At 49.4% G+C, this 14,305-nt stretch overlaps 1 protein-coding gene across 1 annotated transcript in view; it reads right to left on the reverse strand.

Moving 5' to 3' along the window:
* The window catches only part of LOC119440492 (probable chitinase 10), a 160,746-nt gene that overhangs the window by 94,959 nt on the left and 51,482 nt on the right, over window positions 1-14,305 (reverse strand). The window contains 1 exon segment of the mRNA XM_049662940.1: window positions 13,248-13,418. Coding sequence (XP_049518897.1) covers window positions 13,248-13,418 — 171 coding nt within the window.

Raw genomic sequence — 14,305 nt, forward strand, 5'->3', positions numbered from 1 at the left:
CGTAAGGAAGATTTTAATAAATACGCGAAATTTTATTTGTGGAACGGGAACATGCAATATTTTCCTTTCGTTTTATTGCAGAGCACGTAGAAAGCAATAAATCAATCAAATATGGTCCAGTCCTGCCCCTTAGTACGGGTTCTACACTTTGCCTTTAACATATTTTGGAGTTGTAACGTAGCATTGCTGTAGGCATTTTCAGACAATAGAACGTGGTTTCTCAGTTTCTATAGGGAAATAAAAAACAAGTTTATATTTTAAAGCAGCTGAATAGTAGACTATTTATGGGCGCTAAATGTATACGCTCTCATGCATCCCTGTCTTCTACAAGCCAGGCAGTCCTCCGGTCAATAAGCGAGTTCTCTTGTCGTACCTTATATATATATATATATATGGGAAAACACGGGGAATGCGATGGGAAAGAGAAATCCACTTGTCGAAACGTTAGCTCCTGCTCTCACCCTGTTCTTGTGTTGCTCATGGTCTTACATTTATTAGGCATTCGTTTATGTGCGCGCTATAACGTAAATGTTTGGTTAATGAGTAATCAGTGTTTTTCGTATACAGACGAGCTAATATCTGAGTTAACCGACGATTAAGTTTTCAACGCATGTTCTTCCTCCGAAGGTACGAAGGCACTGCAGGCCCTACCAGAGATGTCATTGGACCACGTGCTGGTGTCTACGCAAACCATTTGTTCTACGTCTAGACCACTGTATATAGCCGCAAAATTTCAATGCCGACACCACTACTCACACACAGAAACATTTTGAATGCTTGGCCTGTGTTACAGGAATCGCACAGTAGGGCCTAGCGGCAAGTCTTGTCGCTCATGGCTTGCTGTCTCAACTTTTGATAACGAGTACACGATGCGATCAGTTTTTCATTTTGAGTAAAATCTTGAGCAGAATTTGAGCAAAATAGTACATTTTTGCAAGCTGTCTACGTGGCGCCGGAAAGCTTCTTACCTTTGCTCACCGCTGACGTTGGCTGTAGGAGAATGCCGATCAGAAGGATCACTGCTGGCCAGCGCCGTTCCGTAACATAACCGCGTTTGCAGTGCAAACAGCACCACGCTTCAGGAAACATGTGTGGCATTCTAGATAGTCGCTTTGCATACCTCTAGTACGTCCCATTGTACTGAGCAGGCCTCGAGGTTGATGGTGAAAGCACTTAAAGGAACTAAAATTTCGTACATGAAAACAAGTAGTGCTATAATTGAGAAACAATTATGATATCGTTTGTTGACGAAACGACGGTCGTAAACACTGAGCGTCCTCCTTCCTTTCATCGAGTAATCTTTCGCTTTTCTCTCTCTGCGTCAGGCCGACCGACACGTGTGTCGAGGAGAGGGGCAGAGGCTGCCGCTTCTAACGTTGCACAACCGGCTTCGGAGCTTATGTGACCCCTCTTCTCCTCAAGGGCACCTGCGTCTGCCAAGGGGCTTGCGACTCGGTATGCCTGCGAGCCAGGCGACACGTCACGGAGGGAAGCTGCCCTCCATCGCCTCTTCTTCTTCTCTCGCTACATCTACCCTCCCCCGTCTAGAAAGAAGCCGTCTACCATTGGCTTCTCTTACTTGGGCGTTGTGAGGGATCACGGTCCGTGGCTTACCACCTGATAAATGTCCTTCCGTGGAACGTTAAACATGTCTGCGATTTGCTTTAGTTTATTTTATTTTCGGATAAGCGTTTGTAACAGGGCCATTCCGCGCCAAACCAAACCAGCGTTTTTGGAAACATCCCACATAGAGCTGAAAAAAATGCCCATTTTTGCCCAAGAATTTGTATCATTTTGGAAACAATCTATTTTTCCTGCCCAACTGAGCTAGAAGGCCTCAATCACCAATTTTTTTCAATGGCACATTGTATGATCCAGTCGTTCAAATGGTGTGTATGACAAGACAATAAAGTGATGTGAGCGTCAAAATAGCCATTTTTTTCAGTATTTGAACACTTCGAGTAGTTTTGGCACCAGCAAAAGCAAGTAAGATTGCAAAGTTAGAATTTTTGCCTCGGAACGCAGGAACACCCAGAAGGCAGAAATTAAATATAGAGTGGTAGCCCGGTTGACATAGTACAGCAGAAAAATATTTGATGCTTTGAGGTTCAGCCCATAGCCTGAAAAAGAAAAAAAGAACTGTAACATTCCAGGTTTTTCTTTTTTTTTTGCAAAAAGCTTCTTGTTCAAGGTCAAAAAGGTAGCTCTGGTGGTCAGCCTAAAAATATAGGTGGTACATTATTAGATAGCTCTACATGTCTGCTATGTATGTGAGAAGTTACAAAAAGTATTATTTTTAAACATGAAGAATTATTTTTTAAATTTTTGTTTCCGCACTGGCTTTTCTCCGCAGGGCTCCCAAGCTTGCCAGCCGGCGATGCAGACAACAAAACTGGATTCGTCTGCAGCGCAGATGACAGAGAAACGCTGTCATGGTATGTGTTTTACTGCCGAAAGATGCGCGCTCTAACGCAAAGTGGCTTGTGCTTGGCGTGTGCCAGTTGAGCCATACAGCCATGGCACATGAAATATCAAGACGTGCTAAATTTGTCAGGGAGCCCTGCAGAGTTAAAAGGTAGGCTTCATCTATTTTGCAAAAAAAAAAAAAAAGAAATCATTGCTCTTAAGTAGCCAGTAAATCCAGGGGGAGCGCTGGTATCGTTCACGCAAAGCATCTTAAAAGACATGTCGCACTGCAGTAATAAAGTGCGACTTATCCACATGCATTGCGAATTTACCGAATGTCATAAGACGATGCAAGGGTAAAACACCTTCATAATTCCAACTGAAAGCTTGCACGAGCGTGAACAAAGTCTTCTGGTGTTGCGTGTTACCACTGTTCGGCGGCCTGAACATGCTTGGCCATTAAGTTCCTTATGTGCCGAAATCGGGATGATGTGCTCAGACATTCATCCAAAGAAAAAAAAAATCTATGAACCGAGGCTGCGGCTCTTGACGTCGCTTGTTTTTGTACTGAGAATAAATAAAAGCCAGTCACAGTTTGTTGAACCGCTTCTCGGGCTCATTTGATAAACAATCTCTGCTTGCTAGACGGCGCCGCTTCATATATTTATGCTGTCGGCGCGATTCACGTACGAACATTTCAAAAAATATTTTTTTTTCGTGTTTACAAACCAATACCTTTTTGTAGCTTCTCACATGCATAGGAGACACATAGGGCTATGTAATTATATAGGTATTTTTAGGCCGAACACCAAAGTAACTTTCTTGACCTTGAAGAAGAAATGTTTTGCGAAAAGTTGGAAACATTGTATTTTTCAGGTGATCTACTGAACCTTCAAAGCTTCAAATATTCTTTATTTATACTGCGCCTTCTGGATCTTCCTGCGTTGCAAGAAAGGAAAATTCAAACTTAGCAATTTTACTCGCTTGGGCGGTGCCAAAAGCACTGAATATGTTCAAATATTTGCAAAAATGGCCATTTTGGCATTCAAACCACTTAATTGCCTTGAAATACACGCCATCTTAATGTAAGGATCACACAATGTCGCCCTGGAAAGAAAATATTGATTGGTGCCTTCTAGCTCAGCTGGACAAGAATAATAATTTTTTACCAAAATGCTAGGAAATTTTTAGAAGAAAAATAAAGGGAGAAAATGACTCTTCAACTTCAACAAACATGGTCTAAATTTTTCAAGTATATCTGTGACGGTTGAAGAAACGCTGGTTGATTTGGCGTGGAGTGACGCATCTAGATAAAGGTTAACATTACTCGCTCACCAGGATATTACACGAACGTGAAAGAGCAGTTCGGGGGAAGAATTTGCTTCGAGTGAACATGGTAATAACATGGCGTAATTTAAACATGTTTTCAATTTCTTTCAAAACGAAAGTGTAAAAAGAACCCAATACAACAAATTAAGCATTAAGATTTCGAAATCAAGGAGCAAGAGGAAAGACAGAGTGAATCTCTTTAATGAATGCTTGAGAGGTTGCTCTAGAATAGTATGAAGACTCTTGATGGCACATTAAGGGAAACGCCACACTGCACGTCACAGACACACAACGCGTAGAAAATACACCACCACACGAGACATACAAGCTAAGTAAAATATTGCGTTGACACCAGTGCCACTCAGAAAGTTAAATATTCCGTGAACCAAATACGAGTCGTACAGCTGACGGCATGGTATAGTCTGTGTTGTGCTTACATTGCTGACATAGGAGTGGTTATTTTTCTTGTGAGTGGACTGCAAGAGCAGACTATGTGTGCTATGCCTTTACCGAATAAAAGAACAGATTTGTGAAGTAGGCTATCCACGCATATCTACGCTATGTACGCATATCTACGGTATCTACGCTATCTGTTACGCAAGAAACTGCTGCGTTTACTTGTTATTGTAGGAGTTTCTAGGATGATAACCGAGCGAATAACTGAATTAACTATATACCCGCAAGGAGACTGCACGGGATCTTTTTGAATCTGCTGGTAGGCTTGGTTGGCTTAGTTATTGTAAGAGTTATATATTACTCTTAAGATTGCTTGAAAAGATGCTTAGAGCTTTTGAAAGGAACTTTTTCTCTGCCTTCAGAATAGTACGTGGGAATGCTATATAACAAATAGCTTTGTGTAAAGAGTGCAGATAGGGTCTCATATATATATATATATATATATATATATATATATATATATATATTGTAAGGAAAAAGTGCACGGCAGAGCCAAGGGAGAAGCGGAGCGAAGAAGAAGAGGCAGAAGTAAACGAGGCGTTCTGGCGGAAGGCCGATTGTCTGTCTGCTTCTCCTCATTACAATGGCGCAGTCTACAATGAACCTGCCTTAAGGTGTTCCAGCCTTCAGTGTTCCTCGCACGGTGCTTCGGCGTGCCGGGTCCCTCCTTCCCAGGAACGCCGTTCACGCTTCCCCCGGTATGGATCCCGCCACCCTGCCGTCGCAGGTACCCACTGCACCGTCCGGGGACGGCGTCCAAGCCTCCTCGGCGGCTCTCGGACAGGGATGTACTGATGCCCTCGTCCACGCCATCGCCGAGCTGACACAACAGCTCCAGGATATGACGACCGCGTTCGCGTCCGTCGGCGGTTGCATCCTGCCTGGGAACGCCGTCCACGCTTCCCTGCCGCCGGCGTTCGTGGAAATACCAACGTTTCGCGGCTTTCCAGACGACGTCACCCTTTGGCTCCGCAACATCAATGCCTTGGGTGATCGTCATGCCTGGCCCGACCACACAAGATGGCTGGTTGCAGCACAACGACTATGCGGTGCCGCCAAGGCATGGGAAAGCTATGAAGGCATCAAGCAGCTTTCCTGGTCTGCATGGAGCGCAGCTCTGATAGCTGCTTTTGGCCCGCTTCCCTATGCCTGCGGTGAGTCCGATCAGCACAGTTCTGCGCACGGCGCTCCGGAGAGCTACCGCTTCGATCCTGCGGCAGGTGTGCCCAGCAACGCCTCAACAGGGAGAGCCGCAGGCTGCCCCGCCGTAGGTGCCGGCTCACCGGCTGTCGTCGTCGGCTCTACCGAAGACGGTGGGACAGTGCTTCGGGCCCTCCGTCTTGGACCTGCCTTGCCTGGGAACGCCGTCCACGCTTCCCTTGGCGAAAATATTATGCCCGGCACTTCTTCGACTCCTCAGCCACCAAGGTATGCCGTAGATGCTTCCTTTGTGGTAGAACCGGCTGCCACGACTACCACAACGACCGCACTATCCGTGGACACCGGCCCTGGTACCTCGGGCAGCTTGAAAAGCAGCCTGGCGGAGATGAGGCACCGCGATTTCCAGCAGCCAGCGGGGATAGTCCTGCAAACCTCTGCTCTTGCTGTGACCCACCGCCAGGCGGCCTCCAAGCTTACGCTTTCCAGAAGAACCGTTCAACCCATAACAACTGTTGGCGGAAGCGAAGTTAGAGTTTACGAGCGACCGCCGTCTACGCCTCTGAGCATCGCGGGTCCGTCGAGCTGCGATGATGGGGAGCTACCGGTCCGCAACCGTGATCTGTCTATGGATTGCGCAGGCGATAAACTTCTGGACCCGCCGGAGACCCACCTCGGGATTTCGCAGCAACCGTTGGCTGAACGTGCGACCATTCTCTACGCACTGAGTGAGGTCTCGCTAAAGGGTGCCCAGGCGGCTGGCATCGTTGAGACCGCAATTATCGAAGACGTTATCGTGCCGCCTAAACGTTCTTATCATACGAACAAGATACCACAGACTAAAGTGCAGAAACAGCTGTTACCTGGTTCCAGCGCGGACAATATCGCGGGCTCTGACCAGGCATCGCTTTTGACTCCGCGTTCGGACATAGACGACTCGGCAGCAGTCGGCATATTGTCGAGCTTCGCCGATCCGAGTGCAATGGTGAGCCTTGACCAGTCAACGGCAATGTCACGAAGAGGCACACGATGGTTGAGCACAGGATTTCGCTGTATGCATGGCGCATCGGTGCGGCCAGCCGCTGTGCAGTGTGCCGTGCTTTGCCAAGTGAGACCCGAGCGCAACACTCAGTGCCGACCCCCAGAGAAGCTGGTTGCGCACAGGACGACCCTAACGATGACGACTCCCATTCCCAAGTTATGTCGATTATAGATGTGTATCACCAGCACGCTCTCCCAATCGCCTGAGCTATCTTCAGCAGCGTGGCCGAGTGTAAGGAAAAAGTGCACGGCAGAGCCAAGGGAGAAGCGGAGCGAAGAAGAAGAGGCAGAAGTAAACGAGGCGTTCTGGCGGAAGGCCGATTGTCTGTCTGCTTCTCCTCATTACAATATATATATATATATATATATATATATATATATATATTGTCACGTAGTAGTGACGGTAAAGAAAACAGTCGCAAAACTGTATGACGAAACTGGTTGTTTATTGGGCGAACCTGTGCCCACAAAAGCAAGCTACACTCAAAGCACAACGATAGCGGCGAACACAGTCGGCGATCGTCGAAAATCTGATCAGCGGCGAAACGCGTCGGCTTTTATACCTGAGTCATCGAAGGTTCTAGATTAATCCCTGATGCCCGCGTGTCTTCCAGAAAGTTCTCGACAATTCGCGTCGGTCACACAATCAGATAACATAAGCGTCTGTGAAAACAGGCAACGGAAAGAAGCATCGATAACGTTCTAGAAACCTCCGACACAGGCGCGTCCTGCGCCGAGCGATAACGTTTAACATTTGTTAGCCGGTGGAAAGCGGCCACCGGTGAAAGATAAACATGTATACGTGTCAATACCCTCCCCTTAAAAAGCATCGTCCCGATGCTACAAGCACGAAAGCGAAAACAAAACAATGCGTTATAAACAACAAAAAAACAATAACAAAGTAACAAAGTACCTAACGTCGTCAGCGGGCGTAGAAAGGTTTAAGACGCACCACATGGATGACTTCAGGTCGTGCCCGGCGCCGCTGTGATTGCGAAATGCCGTCTGGCACGACCTCATAGTCCAGTGCGCCAATACGTCGGATTATCTTATATGGTCCGAAATAGCGACGCAACAGTTTCTCGCTAAGTCCTCGTCGGCGTATCGGAGTCCAGACCCAAACACGGTCGCCGGGCTGGTACTCGACGTTGCGTCGTCGAAGATTGTAGTGTCGGCTGTCGGTCCTCTGCTGGTTCTTGATGCGCAAGCGGGCGAGCTGTCGACCTTCTTCGGCACGCTGCAAATAGGTGGCAACGTCGAGATTTTCTTCGTCGGTGACGTCCGGTAGCATGGCGTCAAGCGTCGTTGCCGGGTTCCTTCCGTAGACCAGGTTGAACGGCGCCATGTGCGTCGTTTCTTGCATGGCCGTGTTGTATGCGAAGGTCACGTACGGAAGGATGGCATCCCACGTCTTGTGTTCGACGTCGACGTACATTGCCAGCATGTCGGCGATGGTCTTATTTAGGCGCTCGGTGAGGCCATTCGTCTGCGGGTGGTAGGCGGTGGTCCGGCGATGGCTTGTCTGGCTGTAGCGCAGGATGGCTTGAGTTAGTTCAGCCGTGAAGGCCGTACCTCTGTCGGTGATGAGGACTTCTGGGGCACCGTGACGCAGGAGGATGTTCTCAACGAAGAATCGGGCTACCTCGGCGGCACTACCTTTGGGCAAGGCTTTTGTTTCGGCGTAGCGGGTGAGGTAGTCCGTAGCTACGACGATCCATTTATTCCCGGACGTCGACGTCGGAAAAGGCCCCAGTAAGTCCATCCCGATCTGCTGGAACGGTCGGCGAGGTGGCTCGATCGGCTGTAGAAGTCCGGCTGGCCTTGTCGGCGGTGTTTTGCGTCGCTGACAGTCTCGGCATGTCCTTACGTAATGGGCGACGTCGGCAGAGAGGCGAGGCCAGTAGTATTTTTCTTGTATCCTCGCGAGCGTGCGGGAAAAACCGAGGTGTCCAGCCGTTGGGTCGTCATGGAGAGCTTGCAGAACCTCTGGACGCAATGCTGAGGGTACCACGAGGAGGTAGTTGGCTCGGAGAGGCGAGAAGTTCTTCTTTAGAAGAATGTCGTTTTGCAAGAAAAACGACGCCAATCCTCGCCTGAACACCTTCGGCACAATGACGGTCTTGCCTTCCAGGTAGTCTACAAGGCTCCTTAGTTCCGGGTCGGCTCGCTGTTGTTCGGCGAATTCGTCGGCACTGATGGGTCCCAAGAAAGTGTCGTCATCCGGGTCGTCCTGTGGCGGCGGTTCGACGGGGGCGCGAGACAAGCAGTCGGCGTCAGAGTGCTTTCGCCCGGACTTGTAAACGACGGTGATGTCGAATGCTTGAAGTCTCAGACTCCATCGTGCGAGGCGACCTGAAGGATCCTTCAAGTTAGCTAGCCAACACAAGGCGTGGTGGTCACTCACAACTTTAAAGGGCCTGCCATAGAGGTAGGGGCGAAACTTTGATGTAGCCCAGATGATGGCGAGGCACTCCTTTTCTGTTGTGGAATAATTTGATTCCGCCTTCGATAGCGACCGGCTAGCGTAACTTACAACCCTTTCTAGTCCGTCAGTCCTCTGCACAAGAACGGCGCCGAGTCCTACGCTGCTTGCGTCGGTGTGGACTTCGGTATCGGCGTTTTCGTCGAAATGCGCAAGTATTGGCGGCGATTGCAGGCGTCGCTTCAGTTCTTCAAATGCTTCGACTTGCGGCGTCTCCCACTTGAACTCGACGTCGGCCTTCGTGAGATACGTCAGTGGCTCAGCGATCCGTGAAAAATTCTTGACGAAGCGCCTGTAATAGGCGCACAGTCCAAGAAATCTACGCACTGCCTTCTTGTCAGCGGGCGGAGGAAAGTTGGAGATGGCCGCAGTTTTCTGAGGGTCGGGGCGCACTCCGGACTTGTTGATTACGTGGCCCAAAAACAAGAGCTCCTCATATGCGAAGCGGCACTTTTCTGGCTTTAACGTGAGTCCGGAGGTTTTGATTGCTTGAAGAACTGTTTCAAGGCGCCGCAGGTGTTCTTCGAAGCTTGAGGCAAACACAACGACGTCGTCCAAATAGACAAGGCAAGTCTGCCATTTCAAGCCTGCCAGTACTGTATCCATGACGCGTTGGAAAGTCGCAGGTGCCGAGCAAAGACCAAACGGCATGACCTTGAACTGGAACAGTCCGTCTGGTGTTATAAAGGCAGTCTTCTCCCGGTCCCTCTCGTCGACTTCGATTTGCCAGTAGCCGGTTTTGAGGTCCATCGACGAAAAATACTTTGCGTTGTAGAGTCGATCCAAGGCGTCGTCAATCCGTGGGAGGGGGTATACGTCCTTCTTCGTGATCTTGTTGAGGCGACGATAATCGACGCAGAAACGTAGGGTTCCATCCTTCTTCTTCACTAACACCACGGGGGACGCCCACGGACTCTTGGACGGCTGGATGATGTCGTCGCGTAGCATTTCGTCGACTTGGTGCCTTATGGCTTCACGTTCGCGCGCCGAAACTCGGTACGGGCTCTGACGGAGTGGGCGGACATTTTCGTCGGTGATGATGCGGTGCTTGGCGACAGGGGTTTGTCGAACTTTTGACGACGACGAGAAGCAGTCCTTGTATTGCAGGAGCAGAGCTTTTAGTTGTTCTTTCTTATGCCTGGGAAGGTTCTGATTGACGTCGAAAGTTGGCTCAGGTATTATAGTCGTCGTTGCAGGTGCACTGGAATCCGTGAAGGCGAAAGCACTGCTGGCTTGTACTATTTCGTCGATGTAGGCGACCGTGGTGCCTTTGTTAATGTGCTTGTATTCAGGGCTGAAGTTCGTGAGCATCACCCTTGCTTTCCCTGCACGTAGCTCAGCTATGCCTCTAGCGACGCAAATTTCACGGTCGAGCAGTAGGTGATGATCGCCCTCGATGATGCCCTCCATGTCTGCAGGCACTTCGGTACCGACGGAAATCATTACGCTGGAGCGAGGCGGAATGGTGACTTGTTCTTCAAGCACATTCAAGGCATGGTAACTTATGCTTGTATCCGGTGGTAGCGCGTTGTGCGTTGAAAGCGTTATCGACTTGGATCTTAAGTCGATGACTGCACCGTATTGGTTTAGAAAGTCCATGCCTAGGATGACATCCCTGGAGCAGTGCTGCAGGATTACGAAGCTCGCCGGGTAAGTGCGGTTGTTTACCGTGACTCGGGCTGTGCAGATTCCAGCCGGCGTTATTAGGTGGCCTCCAGCTGTCCGGATATCAGGTCCTTGCCAGGCCGTCTTCACCTTCTTTAACTTGGCGGCGAACGCGCCACTGAAGACGGAATAGTCGGCACCAGTGTCGACGAGAGCGGTGACGTTATGACCATCGATGAGCACGTCTAAGTCGGTAGATCGTCGTCTAGCATTACGGTTAAGTCGTGGCGTCGGATCACGGCTGCGTCGGCTTGCTCCGCTGCTGCTACGTCGCGTCAGCCGGTCTTCTTGCGGCGGCGAAGTGCTGTCAAGGCTGTTGCTAGGCGGCGTGCTGATATCTCGTCGTAATGATTCGCGAATCGTCGTCGTCGTCGGCGGAGGATCTTCGGCATTGCGTCGTACAGCAACCGCACCTCCATCGGCTGCTGCCTTTAGTTTCCCGGGTAAGGGCTCGGAGATCGGCCCCGGGTGGGACCGGTGCACTGACGGCGATGCGGCGAGATGTAGCGGCCTGGTGACGGCGAGCGTGAGGGTCGTCGGGGTTGCCACTGGGCTCCGGCGAGGTAGTCGGCAATGTCGCGCGGTCGTTCACCCCGCACTGGACGCGGCGCGTTGACGGCGAACCCTCGTAGGCCCATCTCGCGGTATGGGCATCGGCGGTAGACATGGCCGGCTTCCCCGCAGTGATAGCAGAGCGGGCGGTGGTCGGGGGCGCGCCAAATGTCCGTCTTCCTCTGGTAGCTGCGCTGGGCGACGGGCGGGCGTGCTGGCGGCGGCGGTGGTGGACGTCGGAACTGCGGCGTTACGGGGCCCTGGCGCGAACGCGGAGGGGGGCCTTGACGACGGGCGACGGCGGCGTATGTCAGCGCTTCTGGCTCGGGTTGCGGCGATTCGGGAAGTCCTAGCGATTGCTGGATTTCCTCCCGCACGATATCGGCGATGGAAGCAACTTGAGGCTGCGACGACGGTAGCAACTTCTGCAACTCTTCGCGTACTATCGCCCTGATGATGTCTCGTAGGTCGTGGGAGAGTCCTTGGACTTCGGCGTAATGTGGCGTCGAACGGCGATTGTATTGCCGGTTGCGCATGTCCAGTGCTTTCTCGATTGTCGTAGCCTCCGAGAGAAAGTCTTGGACTGTCGTTGGTGGATTCCGCACCAGTCCGGCGAATAGCTCCTGCTTAACTCCCCGCATGAGCAAGCGAACTTTCTTGTCTTCTGGCATAGCGGGGTCGGCGTGCCGGAATAATCGAGTCATTTCTTCAGTGTACATACCGATGCTCTCATTCGGGAGCTGTACACGGTTTTCCAACAAGGCTGCAGCTCTTTCTTTACGGACGACGCTCGTGAAGGTGTCCAGGAATGCGGCTCTGAAGAGGTCCCAAGTTGTTAGTGCACGCTCCCTATTCTCGAACCAGGTTCTGGCGCCGTCTTCAAGCGAGAAATAAACATGGCGCAGCTTGTCGTCAGTCGCTCCATTTGTTGAACGTCGCGGTCCTCTCATATGTCTCCAGCCAGGTTTCAGGGTCTTCAGCCGATGATCCACGAAAAGTCGGTGGCTCCCGAGGTTGCTGCAGCAGGATGGGGGACGCTGGTGCTGCCATTCTGGTCGTTGACTTGGCTTTGATTGCAGTGGTCTTTTCGGGAAGAAGTCCGAACTCCGGCACAAGTCCTTGCTGCCTACGGCTAGCTCGCTGGTCCTTGGCGACGTTGGTCTCGTCCTCCGGTTTCGGGCTTGGGTCGCGGCTTTGCGGGGGCGTTCGCTGCATGAACGCACTAGCACCTCCACCAGATGTCACGTAGTAGTGACGGTAAAGAAAACAGTCGCAAAACTGTATGACGAAACTGGTTGTTTATTGGGCGAACCTGTGCCCACAAAAGCAAGCTACACTCAAAGCACAACGATAGCGGCGAACACAGTCGGCGATCGTCGAAAATCTGATCAGCGGCGAAACGCGTCGGCTTTTATACCTGAGTCATCGAAGGTTCTAGATTAATCCCTGATGCCCGCGTGTCTTCCAGAAAGTTCTCGACAATTCGCGTCGGTCACACAATCAGAGAACATAAGCGTCTGTGAAAACAGGCAACGGAAAGAAGCATCGATAACGTTCTAGAAACCTCCGACACAGGCGCGTCCTGCGCCGAGCGATAACGTTTAACATTTGTTAGCCGGTGGAAAGCGGCCACCGGTGAAAGATAAACATGTATACGTGTCAATATATATATATATATATATATATATATATATATATATATATATATATATGGTTGAATGATGAGTGCTTGTAACAAGGTATCGTATGTGCAGTTATTCTTGCGATAAATGACAATTCAGTGCTGTAATTATTTGCAACTGGTAAAATGTATACACGGACGCATCAAAACATTGGACTTGCCGTGATCATGTTGGGTGCGATCTCTTGTGAAAATACTAATTTGAATATATTGTGACATGAAATAACGTGAATTGTCATGATTCGTGACTGAAGCCTGATAGTGGTGACACTTCAGGGAGTCACTGCCAGCAGTTATCCGGTCATTCTGGTCACCATGCATGATACACTAGCGCATGTTTTCACTGAGAGAGCAAAACGAGGACATGTACTTTAATTGTCTTTACCTCGACAGTTTATTACTGTTGTGCTCACAGCAGTGAAGCGAGTATAGTGAATGAAGGAAACATAAATACTACTCCTTAGGTGGAGCTCTTCAGTTAGATGTAGACTGTATCTGGTTGGCCAGCTCTCGGAGCGCCTTCTCGCCGACCTTGTTGAAGATTACGGTCATGAGTGGGTTCTTCGGGCCGCACACTCCACGGAAGTCGTCCAGGTCGTTGTTGAACACCATGACTCCGCGGTATTTCTCGCGCAAGATGAAGTCCATCTGTAAAGCAGGCCAATATAAAAAATGTGGAGCGTAAACAATGATGTTCATTGGCAACTGCCGAAGACCGTGAGCTGCTACTTCATTGACCAAGTATCACGTTGGATGGAAATGTAATTGCGCTGCATTTTTAATCGTTCTAGACAAAGGATTTGACTATGTCTTAAAATTCGAATAAGTCTGAGCATATATTTTTGTTTATATTGGGATGCAGGAGCAGCTGCTATTATTATTAAATCTGTTGAATGGGATGGATGATAGCCAGTTGAGGCGTCTGAAGCTCCCAGTAGGGTGAGGCGCATGCTATCGCCATTATGCATATATTATACCGTAAATTATGCAATGATGACGAGGCCGTAAACGAGTTTAGCACAGAATGGCTGAAAAAAGAGCGACGTTTGATCAGGATTTAACAAGGTAGGTTCTGTGTTCTTCTATAGTTGTAGCATGCATGACTGATACATCAGGTTACGGTCAAGGTTAAGACTTATATAGACTCATTCATTTTCATTATAAAATAAATGTTATACAATTTCAATGGAAAGCTTTGGAACTGTTCCTTTTTTTTGGGGGGGGGGGGTATGGGAATGTCTGTAAATTGAAATCTTGAGGAAATATTGCTTACTTATATGTTTGGAGGCGTCAACGTATTACGTCCACGGAAACATTTTTCACACATATACTAATCACTCAATAGAAGTGCTAAAGAGGAAATAGTAGGTTTTTTGTTGTTTGGCATGCAATTTAAAATAACATTTTCTCAATCATAACTGTAGTTCGAGGCTCACTATCACTTGAACGCTAAACACAGGTGGAATGAAAGTAAAATTGGCCGCTTACTTAAAATTATCTCTGCCTTTCATCCTTATGTGCTTTGTAATGTAAGT

The sequence above is a fragment of the Dermacentor silvarum genome, chromosome 2, assembly GCF_013339745.2.
Source record: "Dermacentor silvarum isolate Dsil-2018 chromosome 2, BIME_Dsil_1.4, whole genome shotgun sequence".
Taxonomy (NCBI): domain Eukaryota; kingdom Metazoa; phylum Arthropoda; class Arachnida; order Ixodida; family Ixodidae; genus Dermacentor; species Dermacentor silvarum.